Source organism: Periplaneta americana, chromosome 3, assembly GCF_040183065.1.
Source record: "Periplaneta americana isolate PAMFEO1 chromosome 3, P.americana_PAMFEO1_priV1, whole genome shotgun sequence".
Lineage (NCBI taxonomy): Eukaryota > Metazoa > Arthropoda > Insecta > Blattodea > Blattidae > Periplaneta > Periplaneta americana.
In genome coordinates this window covers 181,542,271-181,568,024 of record NC_091119.1, presented here as the reverse complement: position 1 = coordinate 181,568,024, position 25,754 = coordinate 181,542,271, and the positions used below count along the sequence as shown (strand labels likewise).

At 34.6% G+C, this 25,754-nt stretch overlaps 1 protein-coding gene across 1 annotated transcript in view; it reads left to right on the top strand.

Annotated features, from left to right (window-relative positions):
* deltaCOP (coatomer subunit delta) overlaps positions 1 to 24,202 on the top strand; it is a 28,216-nt gene extending 4,014 nt beyond the window's left edge. Inside the window, exons 2-11 of the mRNA XM_069822345.1 lie at positions 1,462 to 1,501; positions 2,780 to 3,003; positions 5,733 to 5,912; positions 8,193 to 8,401; positions 10,309 to 10,473; positions 13,879 to 14,044; positions 16,123 to 16,270; positions 18,017 to 18,128; positions 19,497 to 19,698; positions 23,090 to 24,202. Coding sequence (XP_069678446.1) covers positions 1,462 to 1,501; positions 2,780 to 3,003; positions 5,733 to 5,912; positions 8,193 to 8,401; positions 10,309 to 10,473; positions 13,879 to 14,044; positions 16,123 to 16,270; positions 18,017 to 18,128; positions 19,497 to 19,698; positions 23,090 to 23,179 — 1,536 coding nt within the window. The 3' untranslated portion in view covers positions 23,180 to 24,202. The remainder of the gene's footprint in view (positions 1 to 1,461; positions 1,502 to 2,779; positions 3,004 to 5,732; positions 5,913 to 8,192; positions 8,402 to 10,308; positions 10,474 to 13,878; positions 14,045 to 16,122; positions 16,271 to 18,016; positions 18,129 to 19,496; positions 19,699 to 23,089) is intronic.
* Positions 24,203 to 25,754: the final 1,552 nt, after the last annotated feature.

Here is a 25,754-nt window from a genome sequence, read left to right as displayed (position 1 = left end):
TCCATCTAGAGAAACTACACTTTCCAATGGTGAAATAATAATTAATTATACAAATCGGTTAAGTTAGCATTCGATATTACTTCATACAAACACAGAAACAATCTCTGTAGGCAATGTTTCATAGCTTTCAACGATTGCTGTTGTCCAAGGCCCCTTATAGACGTAGTCATTTGTTTTCATTTCATTACACCGCCTTAGATGGCATTGTATTTTCATTTTCAAACTCATTTATCTCATTAAATATCAGTCCTATCAAAATTTTGCAAGGAATAAAACTTATCGGAAATCATTTTTAAAGAAACTTTTGTTATGTAACATATTTCACAAAAATCAATAATAAGCGAGATATTTCGATTTATTTAATTCAGGCCCCCTTATAACCCCCCTCTTAAATAATGCATTTTGAATGTCATATAGCCTAAAATCTAAGTTACAGCGAACTTAATATATATTTCCAATTTTCATATAAATCGGTTCAATCATTATCGCGTGAAAAGGTAATAAACATCCAGACAGACAGGCAGACAGACATACAAACAAAAATTTCAAAAAAGTGATTTTCGTTTTCAGGGTGGTTAATTATATATGTTAGGACCAATTATTTTTGGAAAATCGAAAATTATCAGAAAAATTTCGGCTACAGATTTATTATTAGTATATAGATTGTATAATTGCTGATTAGAAAATATTGCAACTACATAATAATAATAATAATAATAATAATAATAATAATACTAATAATAATAATAATAATAATAATACATTACATTTCTACACTTATTTACATGTTATTATACATTAACAGTATTGGTACTTAATTTCAGTGTAGAGCCATTAGATGTGCAAGTTGATCAATTATGTAGTTGACTTTGAATCTTGGCTAAAAAGGTTAAGAACCACTGATCTTCATTCTCAGTCGAGATGGCCCACCGAGATATTTGGCCACAAACAAAGGAACTTTGTTGGACTAAGCGCAGTTTGAACCAGGTTTTTCCTCCTGAAGAAAATCATGTTTAGAATTTTTATTGCTTCTTAAAAATTCATTAGATTTTCTTAGTCGTATTTGAACCCACAATGTTTGGGTCCAGACAGTTGTGGTAACCTCTGTCTTATCGAGGACAACACCAAGGAAACAGCAGTATTATCTTTAGTCATTAGTGTGAAAGTAAAAATGTGTTTATGCCATAAACCATGACTGTTTATGTTGAGATATACGAGTATTTAGTGAGCCAAGTCATTTGTGTGTAATGTTTTGTAATTGAATTTATTATTTACCAGAATTGAATATGCTTTAACATTTTAATCTAAATTATTATTATTATTATTATTATTATTATTATCATCATCATCATCATCATCGCTGTCTCCCGCTCTGAACATTAGCATATACGTTTTTTTTTTCTTTAAGAAAATAAGTGTATCCATTATTGGGGTTAATATTTATTTTTTTGTTTTCGCCAGGTTCTAATAGCAGCGGCTGTTTGTACGAAAGCTGGGAAAAGTAAGTCTTCTATGCATTTTAACACTGAAGATAAATAATCTATAATGTGGTATAAGTACATACATATGTATCTTTCTTCATAGATTCAGCAAGTATTGTATTGAAGGAGAGGTTTAGTACCTATGAATACAATGTGGTAATATACGTGTATTTTATCATCTTGTTTCAAAGATAGTAAATACAGTAAAACCTCTCCTTACGGACACCCCCAAGATACGGATACTCCTCATATATGGACAGATTTTTATGTCCCAACTGAAATAATATAGAAATAATGATAAATTTAACTCTCGTTTACAGACACTCTCAGACACGGACACGGACAGCTGTTTCACAGTCCTAAAGCTTGCTTTACCTCCTGACTGCGGACAGAACTTGGATTTCAAGACATAATGTGTTACAAAAATGGAAAATTTAACTTTGAGAACTGTACATGAATTCCTTAACATGAAAGAAGACAATAAGTGTCTCGTAGGCTACCACTAGCTCAGCCGGATACCCCTTGTTAGCTGGAAGCAGGTGGATAAATGAAGTCATAAAATTTAACCTGTCTGATGAGTCCAAAGTTCCCGCGATCATGAAATTGTATTCGACACATGACAGGGTTAGTAGGATTATTCTCTTCACTTCAGTCAATTGTTCTATTTCTAGAGACATGGCACCTGAACGTAAAGATTAAGTTGAAAACTGTAAATTACAGTAGTGCATAACTGTAGACCTAGAATAAAATTGCATGGCACAGAACTGTATTTCCCTTTTTCGGTCTTACCTACTGTAGTTCAAAGTTGCAAACAATTTACTGTAGTATACTGTATTTAGAATTAAACTACAGTAATACCTTTCATTTAAAGCGTGAAAGGATACATAATGCATATTATAAATTTACTGTTGGATTGGGGAGCCTCCCTCCCAATAAAGGACACCTCCCAGATGCAGACAGATTGTTACGTCCCTTTGATGTCCGTAAATGAGAGGTTTCACTGTATAGGCTATTATTGTATTAAATTTTTTCAATGTTTCGTTGTTAGGAATATGTCCTCAAAGTATTTGATACCAATTTCTATACACTATATTTTCACCTGTCTGTTATAAACAAAACACGCGCCCGTAATTTGTATACTTTACTGACATTAAAAAAAACTTAATCTGCGTAGTTGGAAGTATATGAGATTGAAAAGATAGGAAACGAAATTGTTGTACATTGTGTTTCTTTTTTTTTAACATCAGTCACAGAAGATAAAAGTTGTTAAATTTTCGAATCTTTTTCAATGTTCGCAGCTATTGTTTCCCGCCAGTTTGTGGAGATGACAAAGGCTCGCATAGAAGGCCTTTTGTCTGCATTTCCGAAACTAATGTCAACTGGGAAGCAGCACACTTTTGTTGAAACAGAATCAGTTCGATATGTTTATCAACCCTTAGAGAAACTGTATATGCTGCTTATAACCACAAAGGCAAGCAACATTTTAGAGGACTTGGAGACACTCAGGCTCTTCTCTCGAGTGGTATGTTGAATAAGTGAACTATTATTGATAAATATTGTTCCAGGATTGTAATTCTCACTTCATATTATTTACATTTACATTTATTCAGTATTATACAGAGCATCTAAAAAAGAAGTAGAAAAAAATTCCTGGAATGTACTTTAACATTTAGAAGCCGGAAGACTTATACCACTATTGCATGCAAATTTCTAACTCTTAAGAGAACTGGGTAGTGATTAGGAGTTAAAAATCTGATTTTTTATTTTGTGTTTCAAACAAGAGTAATAAACTTGCTCTTTAAAGAAATATAGTGAGGGTATCTTTACAGATAAGCCCTTCAAATCACGTCTTTAAATTTGGCTGCGCATGTAATTCATAGGCTATATTGTTAATGCAGTTTTCCGTAAGTTGATTCTTTTCAAACCTACGAATAAGTGCATTTTTCTCTGAAACTATTGAATCTATTTACATGAAATTTTTTCACTGTTTTCTATAGCCTATGTTGCACAAAGTAGACCTACGGCTTTATGAATACTATACACTTAACATGAGGAAAAAGTATATATTCTTAAAAAAAACGGCAAAAAATTGTTAATCAAAGTGTAACATTTTTTTTTTGTTTCACTAAGAATGAAATATTTAAATAAATTTTGCTTTAGAATTTACAATACACATTACTTGATAACTTAAAAAAATACAAGGTATATGAGTGAAGATTGTAGCAAGTAACGTGCACCTGAAGGATGAGGTACTTCTGTCAAAGTGAGAGAACAGGTTATCAGTTAGGTCCTTTCTTTTGCACTTGGGTACGAAACTAATTAATTGTCTTTTATACCACAGAATTCACAATGATTGATTGTATAACCATGGAAATTTTTATTCCATTCTGAACATTAAAAGCCTAGAAATATTGAACTAAATTTTGTATAAAATTCTTTAATCGCACATGTATCACTACCCACTCTCCTTAAGCAGGAGTTCGTATACCTGCATAATCGAATAAATCCGTGTTGGGTTCGTTAGCTGAGCGGTTTAAGGCACACAAGATATGTCTGGCCAGCATTTTGTACCTGAGATCGCAGGTTCGCGTCCCGGCCACTGCAGTCAGTTGAGCCTGTGGTAAAGGATGGAGAGGGCCCAAGTAAAACAATCAGTGTAATGATATACACATGGAAGCTGACGGAGTTTCAGTTGACTGCAGTTGAAATGGTTTTGCTTCTTTTTTAAGAAAAAAATTACAAAAATTTTTTTTAGTTATTTTAATCAAGTGCAGTGTCCTTAATGTTATACAAAATTAAAGAATATCAACTTATTTTATATATAATATACTATTTATAACATTATATTACGTCATGACCATAATACTAGCCTATCACTATAGTGGTAGTTCGGCTCTTAAAGATTAATTTTAAAAAAAGTTTCAATCTCCTAGCTCAAATAGTACTTGAGAATTCAAATAAACACGATTTGTGATTAGACAGTATATTGGTGTACATCATACGTACGTACTGGACATTTGTTTACTATCTGCATGGATGAATATATAATAGGATGCGAAACTTACTGAGTTTCCCGTAACACATACTAAAGGCGCTGTTGTAGAAATTGATCTTGCTGCCACCTGTTTGGAGGAGGGGCGTTATTACATCTAGCAGCGCATCAAGTAGCAAAAAGAGTAGCTAATTACTCCATGCATTTAGCAGCGCACCTGGTGACGAAAATGTTAAACTGTGCAGAAAGTATTCACTCCCATCCTCATCGATATTTAAAATAAAACATTTACATTTTTATTCTTCACAGCATCTTCTACTGAAAATTCTTACCGGAGCCAACAGGAAGATAAAAGATACGATCTATTTTACAAAACCCAATTAAAATATAACCAGACACAGACAAAAAAAAAAATAAAAATAAAGCAAAAGGTTAGATAATTGGGATTGTATTCTTTGGGTCTTTATTGTACAGCGCAATTGAAAAGTCTGCAAGAACTACTTAGATAGTTCAATTTATTATATCACTATTACTTTACAATACATTATTTTTACAACATCCATAAACATCACTGTTCAACATGCACTGCTTATACACACACGTAATATCACTTTATGTTCACTTATTAGCAAGTTTCTGTTTGCCATCTTGTTCTTCGAGCAATATCTCGAACAGATAAATAGAGAACTCTGGGTAAAGTACCCAACACGTAGTTCTAATGTTCACCACCTACGACATTGGGCGGTGATCATCTTATTTCAGCCCCCCACCACCAGATGGTGCTGACCGCAGTTTCGCATCCTATTATATATTTATCCATGCTATCTGGCATCAGACTGTTCAGAACAGCTTTCCATACACTGCCTAATCACTCTGAGTTAGGTTGAATTTGTGTAATTGTATCTATTAAAACAGTGGCAATCATTTGAGCGAAAAAAAAAAAAAAAAAACTTCGAGAGTGTCTTTTCTAAAAGTAACACATAGCCTTTCCCTTCTTTAGGCATATCAGAGATTGTCTAACTTTCATTATTGGAACTGGGCTTTAACAAATTCACAGAATGATAAATTGAATATTTAAAATGGGACTGAAAGGTTTTCACTCATATATTTCTATGCTCTGTGGCTACTGCCACAGTTAATTTGTCAGTCTATTTTTTTTAGTCATTCTGTACATAAAGCAGTGTTTAGATATTCCGGCCATGCAAGACTTTTATAACACCACTTCTGTCAATATTAATAAACTTTTTTTCCCTCTCCAGATTCCAGAATATTGCCGCAGTATGGAGGAGTCTGAAATTGCAGACAATGCATTCAACTTAATCTTTGCCTTTGATGAGATTGTGGCTCTAGGATACCGAGAAAGTGTGAATTTAGCTCAGATCAGAACTTTCGTCGAGATGGATTCACATGAGGAGAAAGTCTATCAAGCTGTCAGACAAGTAAGTTATCAATGAATATTTTAAATCAACATTTCAAAAACAAAATACAGTTACTCTTTTAAGTTAACGAATTATTATGTATACTACTGGATATAGCTACCATATTTAATAAGTTCTTAGAATTTGGATAAATCTCATGAAAGAGTTTGTGCAGTCACTCATATTAAAGGTCTGATGATGTTTTACAGCATGACATGCCATCATTAACTGAGCTGCTTGCACTTAATCGTATTCTTTCTTCAGAATTATTGTTTAAGAAATAGTCTTCTGTAGAGTTTAATGGCGAAGGAACTTGCAGTTTATGTTTTCTGTATGCTTTATTATGTCAGACCTATAGCCATGAGCTACATAACCTACATAATTTGTATTAAACATCAAAGTTTGTTTTCACCCTTCCTATTAAGTCCCATTCTCTGCCATACTCTCTGCTAAATGTACACTTTCTTTTCGACATAGTCAAACAAACAATTTAGAAAAAAATTTACAAATAAATTCTAAATGAGCTCAGCTTTTAAGGATTCTAAATCACATTTGTACACCAGCTCCGCCTTCTGCTGCATGATACATTTTGACAACTTGTTCTGATCCAGCTTTGTTACTTACTGGCAGTTCTGAAACTTCATTGCTTGGTGGCAGGCTCATTGCCAGTCAGGATAAAGAAATTCTGCATTACAGAAACAGGTTTGCAATTGGCTTTGTCTCTAATGAAGAATAATAAATTAATAAAATATGTTTATGTAATATGGGACAAACAAGCATCCCAACCAACTTTTTCGGGACATTGGGACAAAAAGGAAAAATAGCGGACAATCCTGTATATACAGGATGTCTGGCAACCCTAATGTTGGCTCATAAATCAGAGAACTTGCTAGAAAGAAAAGTTTACCTTTAACTTTGTCTTAAATGCTGTATATCTATTACATAGATCCACTAGTTTTATTTCCCTTCCAAATTATGGCATATTTTTATCAACAGTAATCTCACTAGAGGTTTTGATTTATCTAGAGAAAATCAAAACTCGAGTGGGATTTAATTGACTATTACACAATTAGAAGAAAGTATATAAAGATTAGAAGTAACGAAGTACTCCAATACAATAAAATATTAATTGACTTACGAAAATACAAAACTGTCTTCAAATTTGTACCATCTCAATATTATAAATATTACGCTAGTAGATAGCATTAGTGTGTTACAAATAGCTGTTTTCTTATCAGTTGTGCCAACTATGGAATCTTCATTGAACTCTGTGGACGGTTACTGGTCAAGAAGGCTTTGTTGATTCAGTTTCATTTTTATTAAAACAGTTGCATTCCACTTCAATTATCCCGATCCCAGTAATCAATGTCACTTGACAGATGATTTTCAATAAATCTTAGTATTAAACAATCTCTGATACGTGACTATTCATAATATCATATAGCAGAAGCTATAACATAACCTAAATAATATAAACGAGTGTTAGAAAAGTTTTAATTAGGGATGATGAAATAAACAATAAACATTTTAACTAACGATGATGAAATAAAAAATAAACATGAATAATTTTAAAAGAAACAATTATTGAAAGTAGGTACAATTTTCAAATTTGAATGTTTTAGTGGTTGGTGGTTCAGTTGATGTTATATTGGACATGTGCGTAAGAGAAGTGAACTCTGTGATATACATGGTGTATCCCTCAAATTATTCAGGATTTCCGAATGCTGCACTTCATTTATTTGTAAATAGGGTTTCAGGGAAGATGCATAGCTATGACCAGTGATCTTTATTAATTCTTGTTCTTGAATGACCAATGTGAGTCATGTTTAAAAGTGCTGTGCATCGATTGGAGTGGTTTGTAATTTTCTGTTTTTTGACGTCCAGACCAGTGCAGTTTGAAATGTTGGCAAACAAAGAAACAAATGCTAGGGCAGTGATAAAAATAAACAAATGCTAGGGATGCGATAAAATTAAACAAATGCTAGGGACGTGATAAAATTGTGCGATAAGCAGCCATGATTGGTTGAAAGACGTCCTTTCGTATCGTTTTATTGGTCAAAAGTAGTGTGACGTAGTAAAAGTGTAATAGTCACTTTAAAACGTCCATCACTCTTGTCTGATTTTACATTCTTGGTTAGAATTTGATGGCAAATATAGTTACCACTTGATTACTGGGGACACTCAGAGTGGTTAAATACTTGTGTATAACTTTATTTTGTGTATGAAAATAAACAGATTTTGAAGGTATGATGGTGTAAATAAATTAACGAATTTTTTATTTTGTGTACAAAAAAAAAACAGACTCAAGAAAGAGAAGCTAAAAATAAGATGCGAGAGAAAGCTAAAGAGTTACAGCGGCAAAGAATGGAAGCGAACAAGAAAGGTGTTAAGAGTCCTGGTTTTGGTGGAGGTGGCTTCGGCAGCAACACAGGTTACTCCCCAGCGCCAATTGTTGGTGACTCCGCTTCTATTTCAGCAGATATTAATAAGCCAAGTTTCACAACTATACAGTGAGTACATAATTTTACATTTAGTTGAATTTTTTAATAATATGAGCTTACTTACTTACTGGCTTTTAAGGAACCCGGAGGTTCATTGCTGCTCTCACATAAGCCCGCCATTGGTCCCTATCCTGAGCAAGATTAATCCAGTCTCTACCATCATATCCCACCTCCCTCAAATCCATTTTAATATTATCTTCCCACCTACATCTCGGCCTCCCCAAAGGTCTTTTTCCCTCCAGCCTCCCAACTAACACTAATAATATGAGCTTAAGTTTATTAATTTACATTTCACATATTGATCAATTTTCATTACTAGTGAAATTAAAATTACAAAAAAAAAAAGTCTTCGCACAATATTGTGTGTATGTGCATGCATATGTGTTTTTTTTTTTTTCCAAAAAATTTTGCTTCTTCCAGTATGAGCTTCATTTACCAGTGTGATCTTCATTTAATAACATGTGATTATTTTACAAAACGTCACTTATTTGGACTGAATGCTCCTAAAGGTATGGTCACACGTCGCTACTTTTGCAATGCTGCAGTATAAAAAACTGCGCAACTCTTGTATTGCAACGTGTGAGCAACAGTGCAACCCGAAAAGTAGCTGCTGCCAAACCTGCTGCCCGCTAATTTTCCATGCTGCGTGCAGCTTAAAAGTAGCGACGTGTGAACAGGGTTCTCAGGGTTGCAGCCGCACCATTTTTTTATATCGGTTTTGTTGAAACTTTTCCTGCGATTGCAACCAGTGTTACCACCCAAATGTGCCAATGATACTTTTATTGTTTGGATATATTTTAATGTTAAATGTAATGAAAATAAATTACTTGTAACAGTTATTAAATACACAACACAGTCTGAGCATAATTGGTGACGATATAATTCATTTTTTAAATTTTGCGTAGCGTAGTTCCAAACAGGAGGGTTGCCAACATTGATTACGTGAATATACTGTTGGTTATCATTTAAGTATATAGGCGTTTTTAAAAGCTTTATAGTAAAAATAATGTCAATTTCTGAATACTAGATTTGACAGAAAAGCAAATAATAGATAAGGAAGCTTTCGCATGAGTTTCTTAATAATGCGAACATAACCACAAAATGTATATTGAGAAGTCAACACAGAGATGGAAACCTGCAGCATGACTGTGGCTGCAAAAGTAATGACTTGTGTGTGAACAGACTCGCAACCTCCAGTTGCAACTTTTGCAGCACTCGGGTTACATAGCACGAAAAGTAGCGTGCAGCGCGCTACTTTTGGCTTACGTGTGAACATAACATGCAACTTTTGCAGCTACAGTACAAAAGTTGCGCTGCAAAAGTAGCAATGTGTGACCGTACCTTAAGGAATAAACTACGCCTTCAAATTTTGATAACTGTTGCATAATTTTTTCATACATACATCATGGTGTGCTGCAAAATGATTCACTGTTTCTAAGGCAGTAACAGCGTCATTAAAGTACAGAAGATTGCTGGAGGCAAGCATGAACAGCTTGGAATATCCACGAATTTAAAACTGGGCCACATCTTAACAATAAATACTTAATATATTTTCGCGTTCTTACATTTTCACAGCAAATCTAATTTCGAGCAAAATTGATTTAGAACATATAAATGGCATTTCCTATCTTCTGGGATTTAAAATATGATTCTACGAGTATAAGTATAGGAAATGTATAACTGAAATAAATTAGCATGAAAAGTATAGGAATTTTGCCAGGACGTCAGAAAAAAAAAGTGTGAAAAATGTAAGTGCAAAATATATAAAAGAAGTTTTACTCTAATTTTATTATGTTATTGGTAGAGTATTTAGAATGTATGCCAGTCATGTTTCATCATTTTCATATTCCTGCCCTCATTTCTTTAAGAAGGTACCTAAATAACAATAATATATTTAATGTTATTTCATGTTTCAGGAAACCTGCGGGAAGTACAAAGGCTATGAAATTGGGAAGCAAATCTAGAGATGTGGAATCATTTGTTGATCAGTTGAAATCTGAAGGGGAGAATGTAGTGACACCAGCTGTGGCCCGTGCAGCCACGACGCCTAGAGTACCAACTGCTATAGAGAACACTGAAGAGTAAGTTGTGGTAGTTGAAATTAATTATGATTTGAACTTATTATTGTATATTCTGTACTCGAAAAAATGACCACAAACATTAATTACTGAAGTTGTATACTGTATTTCATCGCATTTTTAATGCCTCTTCCCCCCCCCCCCCCCGAGTGAAACTATATGGTGTGACCATTACGTGAAGAATGATGATTCGTAGTGGAGAAAGGAGAGGGGAAGAAATGGAACCGGTATTAATCCCCATTTCGGTTTGGTTGATAGGCCTTCCCCTCTACTCACACTCTCAACCTTCAGTGAAGGGGAAGATGCTAGTATCCATCTTACTAACGTTCGACTAATTGACTTTTAATATAGTGAAAAATTATATTATAATCTATATTTAGAAAGTCTATATCATACTGTAACTTTTGTTTCAAACAATAATGTAACTTTTATTCAAAATAACAATAATAATCACTTTCTACAATTTAATTCTACTCCCGTCAACAATGGGATTTGCACTCCACACAGCAACACAGTATTCGTTATTGCACTCCACAGACGACAATGACAATTTACTTGGATTATTGAGAACAACAATGTACTGCTAATCTTAATTAATGTTTACAAAGCACTATTTACAACACAGAACTGTCAGTTCTCAGTTCACAGTTCTTCTAGCTCAGTCACTCGAGTTCACAGTGTCTCGAACCCCAGACCTTCAGAGACAATCCACTGAACTTCGAACTCAGGTCCCCCAACTGCGGTCCACTGCACTCACACAGCTGCGGACACACTCACACAAGTCAAACTCCGGTCTCGAAGCTGGCTTCACTGCTACACTGACTGGCTGCTGACCAAAAACTAGCAATGACTGCAACTGCAGCTAACTAACTAACTAATTAACTAACTGCAGCAGCTCACTTGCGTCTCCTCTTTATAACAAAACCATAGTTTCCAGAGAGTACGATTTTGCGATCAATCTAGAGAAGATGGCGCCTCTCGATTTCTCTTCTCTCAGTCGCAGGCGCATTACTTCCCCCTCTCTGCCGTGGAACAGCGTGTCATTGTTCCCCTTAGGTCGCGCCTCGCTGCAGCGACCAACGTTTTGTCTCCCCTCCGCGCCACGCCCTCAGCGCTCCACGGAGCTCACTTCGTCTATCGGGCCTCATGTCTTCTCTTGTGTAGGACACGTGATCGACACTCGACGTGGCTGTCACAATACGTTTGTATTTCATTTTATTAGTGTTTATATCAACTGGCACATTAAAAAGCTACTGACAGCAGAAGATAAATGTTTTCTTCACCGCTAGTTGTTACTCTACAGCATTCACAATGGGACAATCTGCACTGTGTCGCTCCTCCCTGACTTTATAATACAAACTAACATTCCTTACTATAATTATTAGTTGAAAATATTGTAAGAATGATACTAAAATATACTCAGCCATTTAATTGTCAAACATCTGTGTCACTGTATTTTATATTCACTTATGTAGTTTATTTAATATTTTATTTTTTTGTGTTTAGAATTTGGGGGGTGCAGGTATAAGAGGTAACAGCTACTGCCCTGTTACTGACAGACTCACGGCAAGTAGAAGGGGAAAGAAATGCTTTTGCATCCTCTCAACCTGTATGAAATGTCGTTTAGTGTCGGATGCTGAAACCTTTACTTGAATAATACCTTAAAAAATTAAAAATTACTGTGGTATTATTGAATTAAAAGATTTTTTTTGACTGAAAACATTCACGGTATTGTTGAATCACATGTATCGGTACATCTGATACATTCAAGTCCATATTATCTGACTACTGGATCAGTCTGCAGAAAGATGACTGGTCTAAGCCTAAAAAAAAGTATTTGAACACTCGTAAATAACAACCAAATTGTACTGGACCGAAGGCATTTATGGCTATTGGGTTGGTACAAACATCTCGCACCCCCACTCCAACTCTCTTTCGTTAGCAGCCATTACTGTTTCTCGCACCTTCGACCTTGAGTGTAAAAGTACTCTGTGTTGCAGTAGACGTAAGTTATTTTTAAATACTTCTTGACTATGATAAACGGAAATATCCATGTGACAATTATGCAGTGAAATATTAAAAGTCCTGATCAGTTTATCTATAAATAAGGGTGCGACCATTATGCGATGGTGGCTATTACACGATGAAATATGGTACTTATGTGAAATTGATACTTTTGGCAAATTCTTAATTTTGAAGTTTTGAATTTATTGAACTTGAAATCACAAATGACATTTAAAATAATATAGTTTGCACCCAAGAGAGCAAATGTTCATGCTTGAGATCGTTCCATTTACATAGTATAATGTAAGAACTGAAGTGATAATTAAATTTATTGTAAATAGAAACTGGAAAAAAAAACTCAGACACAATAGTAGTAAAAAAAAATCGATACGAAAAAAGTTAATAATGGATGGTTTAAATTAAAAAAAATATATACCGGTATTTAATTCTCTTACTGAAAATGTTATTAAGGTCACTTAATTCTGGATTTATTTTACTAAACTGATTGTATAATCTTGGTCCATAATATGCAGAATGAATTTGCTCAGATTTTATATTGTATTTTGGTTCAAGTAAAAAAGGTAACATATTTCGCCTAGTATAATGAATTGTTTATAAGTTGTCTTTGTACTTATAACAGTTTTTATAAAAAAAGTTCTACAGAGTTAAATTGTAACTTTGTTCAATATTATAAACACAAAAGTCCTGAAAAAATTAAATGTGTTCGGTAATCAGCAGGTTTTTACATAACAATTTCAATTCATTCTTTTTTGGGGCAAAAATAATAGAATAAGATATGATTTAGCAATTTCTTCCGAACCAATGTACTGTACCTAAGTATAGACTCAAATATTGCTGAATATATAATAATTCTTAAAATATAAATGGGCAAATAATTTTGGAGGATGAAAAATTTATAAGTAGTTTTACGGAGTCTGTTATATAAGTAAGCTATATTTTTATTCCATCTTATAAATTGATCAATAATAAAACTTAATATAAAAAAGAAAATGTTTTCTCATATGACATATTAATTGGCTCATCTAATATTATTATATGGAACTAAAAATTCAACTTAAAATATTGAAAGGCACAGAACAGCAGAAATTCATTTCTTGGGACCAGTTGTAGCCTTAAAGATATATATGGGTATAAGAAAATTTGAAGTGAACTAAACGTAACATTTTATGAAAAGAAAAATAAATGACTATAGAGAAAGGTGAAAAAACTAATATGTACTAAAAATGTTGTGCATGTACTTTTAATTTCGGAGAAATGCAATGTCTGAGTTATCCCATTAACAGACAGATTTTCACTTTCATGTGAAATTTCATTTAAATAACTGTTTAAGTGATTCACTTAAACATAGGATACAGTGTGTATCTTGCTTTGTCTGTCTTTTAGTGTTCATTTGCGGCAAGAAGAGCGATTAATGTTGCGAGTTGGACGTGATGGTGGACTTCAGAACTTTGAACTGCATGGACTTGTAACATTGCGTATTGCTGATGAGAAGTGGGGTCGTATCCGAGTACAGCTTGAAAATAAAGATACTCGAGGAATTCAGCTTCAGGTAAATATGAGTAGCAGATTTGCCTTTCACACAAACAATGCATGGACTTGATAATAACCCTTTGTTGAGTTAAATGGAATTGAGTTATTGCAAAATCCATAAGCTGTATGAGAGAGTGTGTGTCATCTTCATGGCACCTATTCTTTTATCAATTAAAATATTTTAATGAATATATTTTTTCTAAGTTTTAATATTTTCCTAACCTTTTAAGGTTTCTTTTTATGGAGTCAGAATTATTCATGTTATACATGTATTTAGACATATAGAACAACATTTTTAGGATTAGCAATGGCTTTTGTCTTTAGGACCAGGTGGGACACAAAAGAGAAATATTTAAAAAAATGTAATAGTCAGGAGATCAAAGAAAATCTCGCTCCTAACTTCTGATTTTGAGGGGTCTAATTCCTTTTCTAAAAGTCTATCCTCATAAAGTTTTAGCTTGTAAATATGTTACTTAAGAAAGAAAACTCACCACCTAACATCTGATTTTGGGTGATCTAACTCTGGTAAAAGTCCGTCCTCATAAAGTTTTACTTTATAATTATTTTAATTGAAAAAAAAAAAAAACTCACCCCTAATTTCAAATTTTTGGGGGTCTAACTCTTTTTGCTAAAAGTCTGTCCTCATAAAGTTCTACCTTGTAAACATGTTACTTAAAAAAAAAAAAAAAAGAGAAAGAGAAAAGAAAACTCACCCCTGACTTCTGATTTTCAAGAGTGTAACTCCTTTGATAAAAGCTTGTCCTCATAAAGTTTCATTTTGTAAATATTTTACTAAAAAAGAAAAACTCATCCCTAACTTCTGATTTTGGGAGCCCTAATTCCTTTTGCTAAAAGTCTGTCCTCTTAACATAAAGTTTCATTTTGTAAATATTTTACTTAATTTTGTGCCACAATACTTATTGGCTGTCACTTTGAAACAAGATTTTTACTCATAACTGATTCAAATAAAACCACATTATTGATCACTTGATTGTATATTTGATAATTCTTGTTAATTAAAACTAGATGTCACTTTGTCATTTAATAGTAAGACTTGACTCATTCAGAGTATTTCACAAAGAAACTGGCTAAAGAAACATGCATTAACTTCTTTACTTACTTATGGCTTTTAAGGAACCCGGAGGTTCGTTGCCGCCCTCACATAAGCCCGCCATCGGTCCCTATCCTGAGCAAGATTAATCCAGTCCCTACTATCATATCGCAACTCCCTCAAATATTATCCTCCTATCTATGCCTCGGTCTTCCCAAAGGTCTTCCAACTAACATTCTATAATATGCATTCACCCATATGTGCTACATACCCTGCCCATCTCAAACGTCTGGATTTAATGTTCATAATTATGTCAGGTGAAGAATACAATGTGTGCAGTTCTGCATTGTGTAAATTTCTCCATTCTCGCATTAACCTCCACGGTCTTAAATTGGCGGTATGTCTTTATTTATGACCAGGACTGGACAACTTTGGAATATCTTTCCCCACTCCATATGTACTAGGTTAACTATTTTAAACAATTTATTTTGGCACAGTGTAATATACAGTAGTATCCATCGTGTGGCAAATGATTGTACTCCTTTTGGAGTTTGTTTTTTCAAGTTCTCAGACGACTCCTTTTACTTTCATAATAGCAAGTTCTCAGACGACTCCTGTTACTTTCATAATAACATTGGACCAACTGTATCATAAAACTGAACAATAGAATCATGACTTGAAACTTTAAAATTCTAACAATTCTTATAGCTGGCAGGAGCAGCTCTACCATCAAGCCACATCATCTCATGCCCTCCCAGTTGTAAATAAAATTGATCAGATTTAATTTAATGTTGAATTTTTTTCATTCACATCCTCTTTCCTTTACTTTCGATTCTGTAAAGGAAAGAGGGTGTGAATGAAAAAATTTAGAACTAAACTGGAAGGTCATGTGACCTTATGGTAGAATCACTACTGTTTAGAACCTACTTCATTTTTAATTAACATTATATTTTCATATGTCAGATTCTTGTTGTCATAGGACGTCATACCATAACTTACATAGCTGTATAATAACTTAAAGTTAATTCCTATCTTCTTTTTCACAGACACATCCAAATGTGGACAAGGAACTGTTCAAGTCCAAATCGCAGGTGGGACTTAAGAATCCTGCAAAGCCATTCCCCCTTCACACTGATGTAGGTGTCTTAAAGTGGAGATTTCAAACCCAGGATGAGAGTTGTATTCCATTGTCAAGTAAGTATTACAATTGTAGTTATTTATGTATTATTTCTCATGTTCTGTTCTCTGCATCTGCCAATACAAGGCCAGCAGCTGATATGTCTGTCAATGGTAATACAATCTATTACTCTTGTAATACAATACAAATCCATAATGTATTGTATATATTATTTTAATGTACCGAAGTACATATGATATTTCCATGCAGATATTCTGCATCATCATACGATGAAAGAGTAATGGAAGGGAGAAAAATCCTCTCCGGCACCGGGATTTGAACCCGGGTTTTCAGCTCTACGTGCTGATGCTTTATCCACTAAGCCACACCGGATACCCATCCCGGTGTCGGACAGAATCGTCTCAGTTTAAGTTCCAACTCTTGGGTTCCCTCTAGTGGCCACCCTCTGTACTACGTCATAGATGTCTATGAACGTAGGATTGAAGTCCACACATGTGCTGAGGTGCACTCGTTATGAGTGACTAGTTGGCCGGGATCCAACGGAATAAGCGCCGTCTTAAATCACGAAGTGATTTACGCGTATCATATATATATTACTTTAATGTACCGAAGTACATATGATATTTCCATGCAGATATTCTGTGTCATCATACGATGAAAGAGTATTGGAATGGAGAAAAATCGGATCCCGGCCAACTAGTCACTCATAACGAGTGCACCTCAGCACATGTGTGGACTTAGTCCTACGTTCATAGACATCTATGACATAGTGCAGAGGGCGGCCACTAGAGGGAATCCAAGAGTTGGAACTTAAACTGAGACGATTCTGACCGACACCGGGATGGGTATCCAGTGTGGCTTATTGGATGAAGCATCAGCATGTAGAGCTGAAAACCCAGGTTCAAATCCCAGTGCTGGAGAGGATTTTTATCTGTTCCATTACTCTTTTATCGCATAATGTATTGATACTCTGCTTTTAGTAATTGGTATCAAAATTAAGGTGACGTAAATGTTAACCTCTGATATTCACACATTTTTGACATCTCCCAGTTACACATCTAATTTTCTTTTGTGTAAATGAATGAATTTTCCTGCGAATGTTCTCCTTTAATTTATATAGGATATGGATTTTGTTTTGTACACTTTGTCCTTTATATTTATTATTTAATATTTATTTATTTATTCATTAAAGATTTTATTAATTTTCCTACAGAATAATATCTGTAATATTGACAATTAATATTTAAGGAGAAAAATTTGCTCTGGCGCCGGGGATCGAACCCAGGTCCTTGGTTCTACATACCAAGCACTCTAACCACTAAGCTACACCGAATTCAATCCACAGCACCGGATCGAACCTTCCTCCTTCAGTGTTTCCCTTTGTGGCCTGACTCCAAGTTAGGCAGTACGTTGACATTTTATGTCCAAGTCAACTGCCATTATACAAGGGGCGCACTCAACTGAGTGACTTGTTTGGCCGGGATTCCGCAGTTAAGTGCACAGTAATCTGTACAGAAATATGCACTGCTAGTTAATATTAATTGTCAATATTACAGATATTATTCTGTAGGACAAATTAATAAAATCTTTAAAGATCTCATAGCTCCTGCATTTCCTTAATTGGTCGAATGCTCTAAGGCTTTTTATTCATCACAAACTTAGTGTGATGCAGGACTCTATCATTACTTTCATTTTGGGGAAAACTTTACTTCATTTTTGTGCAAAGAATTCATTTCCCCTGTTGAAGTTTTAATCTATGATACTTGAAATCAGTGTAATTGTTAAAACCAATATATTTTCAGTAAACTGTTGGCCCTCGGAGAATGGTCAGGGTGGCTGTGATGTCAACATCGAGTATGAATTGGAGCATGACCATATGGAGCTCAATGACGTTTGCATCACAATTCCCCTTCCGTAAGTACAAGAGGAAAAATAAATAAATAAAAATATGGTCTAGACGAGTGATGTGCAAATGCTGAGTGACACGCATGCACACACACACACACACCCACCCACCCACCACCCACACACCCACACCTCTCCACAGCTGTATTATTCTTTACTTTGGTCCAAGGGTAATGACTAGACTTCGTGGAATTGCCACTATAATCGCAAAGTTTACTGCGCATGCGGTATAGACTGTATCAGAAGGGGACGTGCAATGGATGGAGTATGCCTCTAATGTAAACACTGAGCAGTATACTGCGGTTACAATAAAACCTGTATCCTGCATTCAAGAAATATAATGAATGGTCATTGAAGTAAGAAGTGTCTAAACATGTAAATACACAGTTATTTTATATTGAGATATATTAACTCTTAAAATTTATTGTAATATAGTCCTATTCACATCATCCTTGAATATGTGCATTGCAGTGAAGAGTTACATACATTTTGAGCGACTGCAAAGTGAACCTCCTCCGATGGTCACTCAAACAGTTTTTTATATTGGGAAAATGTACGTTCAACATCACACAATGTAATAGATGCATATTTGAAGAACGGGAAGTCACTACTGTTTAGTACATCAACTACAGACGTCTTGTCGTGACCTGATAGTAAATAATTTATAATACGAAGTTGTGAATAGGCAGAATTTTCAGCAATAATGTTTCTCAACTTACGTTTAACTTTTTCTGAAATTAGTGAATTGTTATTTTGGATAACTGTTTGTGATACTTTATACACTATATTAAGGGCTTCTGAGAGTTGTAGTTTAGACTGGCTGCGGGGGTAAGGGTAATCCAGGGGCAATTATTTGGAACAGCAACACTCTCATTGCATTATGTTTGATTGAATTCTTGTCTGCAATTAACAAATGTTAAGCTTTGACTATTCCAATTACAGTACTGCAAAAACAAGTGCTTACATAGGTATACATTAGCTGTAGCTGCTCTATTTGGACCGGTCACAACTCTTAACATGAACTGCTTATACTACGAGACCGAGAGGTCGCTCAGCTCCTCTATACTACTGTACATCGGCAACCTGATTGCATGCTGCGTGTGGCAATTCAACGAAGTCTAGTAATGACTAATGAGTTTGTTGGTCCAGAAAATATATATAAATAATAAGGTTGAAGAGTAATGAAGTTGTTGTTTCAAGGAAATATATATCAGTAGTAACATGACTCAAGCAATGAGCAGGGTGGGCAACCCTAACAGAATAATTTGATTGTCCTTTACATTGAAATACTATCGAATATACTGGTGGGTTCTATAATGCGTCTGTTCGCAGATCTCTTGCGTAATAAGTTAATTGCTGTTTTGTTTTTTTTCCCAGTATGGGCAGCTCACCAATTGTGAATGAATGTGACGGCGAATATACACATGATCCTCGGAAGAATGTCCTTCTTTGGACATTACCTATTATTGATGCCAGTAACAAATCTGGTTCCTTGGAGTTCAGTGCCACTGCACTTCCCGGTGACTTCTTTCCTCTACAGATCAACTTCCTGTCGAAGAAGTCGTATGCTAATCTGATGGTAAGACTGAAGTTAGTTATTGCTCACTCTCTGTATTAAAAAGAACAGATGATTAATAATTCTTGAATGTTGTGTACTTATATCTGCATTGATAATACGCTCTAAAAGTTGTTGTTTGTTCGATGTGTAGGCATTACTTGACAGTGAAGTCATTCACCATCTTGAACTCTGTGTAAATGTGCGTATTAAATTTACTCACCACAAAGTGACACTTCAACTGTCCATAGTGGCACTACCAACTTCCATCATGCAACCCGCAACATAGTTGCAAAAGCATCTCTTTGATATTCACTGATTATTACCACTAATTGTTATCACATTACATATAAATTCTTGCACTGTATTGGGGATACTCTGGCACATAGAATACATCATCCAGTTTAGGGGATGGAACTGCTGCAGTTCTGTTGATTTGAATGTTTTATTTTTGCTTTGGTTTACAAATGGACAGTATGGGTCTATGATAAGAGAAGTACCTAATTAATGAAGAGCTTGCAATATATTTTCTCCTCATATGAAGCAACATTCTGAAAATAGTACCAGTCCTCAACAGTAAAATTAATTTGTCACTACATGCCAGCTCACTTCACAGACAGTACAGTTGATCATAAAGAAGAAATTTTATTTTAAATATGCAATTACACTATCAGCGAATTTTGAATTATTGAATCAAGACCAGAAGCCTGGTTAACAGCTCCATTGACTTGAAATCATGATAGTCCTTAACAGTGATTTTTTTTTTCTGGCATTCCTTCACTTTTTTATTGTAATTTTCATTATGGAATCAAGAAATGTGTTAATAATTACATTTTTAACATGATTTATCTTTGAACTTTGCTTAGGCTTTGAAAGCTTTAAAATTGGACGAAAAGGAGGTTAAAAACGACATAATTCCCATGCACTGGACAGTAATAATCTTCCCATCTGCTCTAATATATTCTACACAGAGTTCCGCCACCTTCTTCTGCAGAAGAAAAGCACTGGTCCTAAAAGAGATTAGAGGGACCAAAATTGGAATAATGTTTGTCCTACATTCAAGAATTTAATTCTCTTCACTCAGTACTCTGTATGACCTATTTTGTGTCCAGCACAGACTCAAATTTTTCTGACATAATTCTGCTTTTGTGTCCTGGGTCCTCAAATCTTCCGCCTTCTGAATTTCTGACATAAGGATCAAATTGTTGACTTCCAACTTCTCAGTCATCTTTGGTGTTGTCTCGAAATAAGCTTAGATATAGGCTAAATCATCCTTAATGCCTTCATTACTAAGTGCCATCTGAGCCAGAGCTACACATCATATTGCATTTATTGAACAATTCATTCATACATTCAAAAGACTTAATTCTACAATCGAATAGTTATTCGATTATAAAAATTATTTTATTATTCCCAACACTATGATAGCATGTAATGTAAGCACATGAACAACTCAAAAACCAACTGTAAAATGGGCATGTACCGGGTACCCTTTGTCAGTTCCTCTCCCCCCCCCCCCCTCCCCAAACCGTTACACACGACCTTAAAATAAATGTCAAAAGGATTATTGAAAGGGATCAGATGGAATATAGAAGCTGCTGGAATAACCCCCCCCCCTCCCAAGAGGCCCGATAAAAGAGAGTCAGGTTTCTCTAAGATAAAGTTTATTAACAAGAAGAAATATGTTGTTGTTGTTTTTTAATGCCAGGCGTTTGACAATAAAGTCATTTGACCTCTTGCACTCCAATATTTTTCAAAGACATTATCATGGTCGGCCACTGAAGCACAGATTTTGAGGTGTTCCGAATCCATTTCTTGGTTTGAGTTGCACAATGGGCAGTTAGGGGACTGATATATTCCAATTCTATGCAGGTGTTTGGCCAAACAATCATGGCCTGTTGCCAATCTAAATGCAGCTACAGACTATTTTCGTGGTAAATCGGGAATTAACTGTGGATTATGATGCAGAGAGTTCCATTTTTTCCCTTGTGATTGTGTTACCAAATTTTGTTTGTTGAAGTCTAAGTACGTGGATTTAATAAATCTTTTCACAGAGTAATACGTAGATTTAGTAAAAGGTCTGTAAGTAGCATTGCTGCCCTTCTTTGCTAGTGCATCCGCATTCTCGTTTCCCAGGATTCCACAATGGGATGGTATCCATTGGAATACAATTCTTTTATTGAGTAATATTAATTGAGAGAAGAAATATTGATTCCATAACAAGAACTGATGCATTAGATTCTGGGGAATATCACAGTAATGCTTAATCAGTTTCACTCTATTATGATAGTACAAATAACATATGATCGAATCTGCTAGTAAATGAAACAGAATTAACGTAAGTTCAGTACACATAATGAAACCTAATAGTAAATCGGATGACATTGAGGGAAGCGAAGACCTGCAATGAACTCAATCTGATCGACCCAATTTAACTTCACTGTATCAAATGGATGCTGAAACAAAGAATGAAGTGAAACAAGCTTGGTATAATTTAGACTCTTGGACAATTTAAACTGATCTAACACAAGTAAATCTTCCGCTAATCATTATACTCTATAGAGCCAAACTAAATCGAGATACAGGAACATATCACCTGATTTCCAGTCGCTGAGTGACTAGCCTAGGCAAGGCTACCTTCTGGGTGCAGATCTGTTCAACTGGCCATGTATACAATACAAACGCCACACAGCTAGCTTTATAATGAATATACACATACACAACAGAGAAATAGATCGTTGGGCCAACCAAAATGATGTCGCCAACATAAGTATGCAAATATACCATTGATAAATACAACCCTAGAAATTATTTTGTTACATATTATTATGATATTTCTGTGCGGCAATTCTGCATTCTGTGGCACTCATTCCGTCGGATCCTGGCCACTTAATCACTTGTAATGAGTGAACCTCTGCACATAGTGTGTTGGACATAGTGTCATTGTCACACATCTGTGACACAGTGCATGGGGGTTGGCCACAAAAGGGAAACTGAGAGGGATTCAATCCAGCATCAGAACTGGAATCCGGTGTGGTTTAATGGATAAAGCGTCAACATGTAGAGCTGAAAACCCGGGTTTGGATCCCAGTGACAGAGAGAATTTTTCACCGCTCCAACCATCCTTCATGATATTGTGTTACAGTGAAATGAAAATATTTGTAAACTATCAGTATTTACTAAATATTTGAAAATGTAAAAATCTGAAACAAATGCGAAAATTTTCTTAAAATATGAAGGCTTTGTCGAAATATTATGAAATATGAAACATTTTTCAGTTGATTTAGATTCGACATTGCTTAAAATGTAAATATTTTTGCTTCCCACTTCTTCGTAATTTAGAATATGAATTTTCATGTATTTACTTGCTCTATAGACAACTTGGAAGTAATATTTGTGCTTTTATGTTGTACAGGTGACCGAAGTGCTAATGGTTGATGATGATTCACCAGTGAGATACTCAGTGGACACTGTCTTCTTCACTGAAAAATACGAGATAGTCTAGTAGAGCATATAGCAAAAACAACAGAATGAGAATATTATTCTGTCTAATATGATACTTGACGTTGGAAGGTGACTGGCCATCAGCTACACATGAAGATGATCTAACTGCATTTTAATCAAGGGAATGAGTTATTGTCTGATCACAGATTCTGGAAACATTGTTACGCATATCATCAGTAAGATTGAGAAACCATTAGAAATGGTTTATTCAGTTTTCGGCCAAAGAAGTTAACAGAATCCATGTGAACCTCTTCCATTTCTGTAGTAAGCTCGCCAGAACTTCACCTTATGCCATTTTTGTGTTTCATATTTAGTACAGTCCATTTTATTTTATTTAGCGTGCTGACTTCTATTTTGTACTACATTAACTTTCATTAGGCTGATCATTAAATAATAGTTTCATTTCATTCCATTTTCACTGTCAGAACAGTATATTCCATATTTATCATCTTTTGTCTAATTCTCCAACTATGAATCAGATTGGTATCATGTATCTTGTTTGCCTAAATTCTTAGACTAGACTTAGGCTGCCTCTTCAGTTGTGTTCATGCTTTTGGAACATTATTGTAACTGAAGAGTTAAATGCTTGGATTGGCGCTCTGAATGTACGTGAATAGTTCAGTTTGGTTTCCAGATGAGCTTGAGTGGAGTTTTTATGCACAGTTTAGATTGCTGTCAGTTGGAGTTGTTTAATTCCTGTACAGAAAAATGGAGGAGTAAATCTTTCTTGAAGGAAATCATACATTTGATAGTATATACATATAACTGTGAATGATTTATAATATTATATTTTATAAAAATAAATTGGAATATTTTCATGTGTGTGTAGCACAGATGGCAAAAGTAATAAGATTCATTGTAAAATAACATGTCAATAAAGAATGTAAGCACAAGTGTTAAATACAGCTTCTAGTTTTACATTAATTTCGATTCTTAAAATGCTGTAACCTATGTTTTGTCAGTAAGTTGGAACTTCAATCAAACTGGAGAACAGAAATAAATAATATAAGATTTTCAATGCTCACTAGTGAAAACATTCAATCACATTCATACAGTTTCCTTCATACATCCCAAACCTGAATTAGTATGATTTTTTTTGTTGCTGCTGGTCAGATGACTAGGCTAGGGATCCCATTTGTCCCATTTTTTTTTATAAAAAAAATCTCACTGTCCCAAAAACATTTTTCGGGATGGGAAAATTTTCCGTTTTTTCTCGATCTCAAAAAAGGGCTTTATTGTCATCCTCTGAGGAGTTTAGTGCTGAGAGGAATGCGGTTCCAACTAGTCTAACGCGGTACTGGAGTGGGAGGGAACAGTGACAGCGGCAGTGGCAGTCTGGAAGGAAGTACAATCATACTGAAAACATTCGCCCAATTTATGAGAGCAGTATGCCCATTAGTTTTCTAGCATATTTTTGGCAAGATAGATATACAACCATTCGTACTTACGTGTTCAGAGAAGGAAAGTATTGTAGAAAATTTTATTTATTTATTTATTTATTCATTCATTATTTATTTATTTATTATTTATTCCGGTGAAGTTAAGGCCATCACACCACCAGAAATGCAAATAGAATAAAATAAATAAAAAGAAAAATCATAATACAACTACAATAATTTAAATGAAAAGAAGATTATACTATACAATTTAGTGATTAGTAGAATTGAATTAAATTTGTAAAGTAATCAATTTACTGCTGAACTCACTTGAGAAGTAAAACTATTTGATTTGTATTGTAAGATATCACCAACAAATGATTTTTGCAAGACATTATAGGAATCTGTTTTTCACGATACCAATCACACATATTCTAAAATTCCAATATAATAAAACCAAAAACTTTTCCACAGCATGTTTCCTTAAAAATGACTTGTAACGGTGAAATATTTGATATGAGTAATTCATATAATATTAACATAGCTAACATCAGGGAGATGTTTGGGCAAAAATTGCAACAATATAGTTAATATATTAATAACAAAACTATATAGGCTTAGGTAAACAATATGTATATGAAATATTCACACACTACTACAAACTAAAGGCTGCATATTTTTGGACGATTAATACTTCCCACTCCACTCGGCTCGGCTTGGCTGTAGCAACAAAAGAATCTACCTGCAACCCCCCCGCACCGATGGCAAGAATACCTCAGGTCCCAGCACTAAACTCGTCGGAGGAAGACAGTACTTGTGAGTATCCTACCAAATACTAGACACAGGCTACAGTGTTCGGTCACGATTATCTCTGAGCATCGCTGTATTATCGATTCTTTGTACAAATATCGATATGGCGATGTTAGTGTCTCGATCAATATGTTCTAGTATCTGTTATGTAGTATGTAAAAATCAATTTTAGTTAATGTGAGTTGAATTTTTCAATGTAATGAACAAATCACAGTTCGTGTAAATATAATATTCACTGTGAATCTACTTCAGCAGGAAAAAATGTCTGTGCAGCTACTTCACCAGAACGTACATTTGTGTATGTGAAAAAAGGTGCTAAAAATTACTATGCTATAATGAAAATAAAATACAAGTAGTTCAGTAGTAGATACTTTAGTTTATTAATTTAGT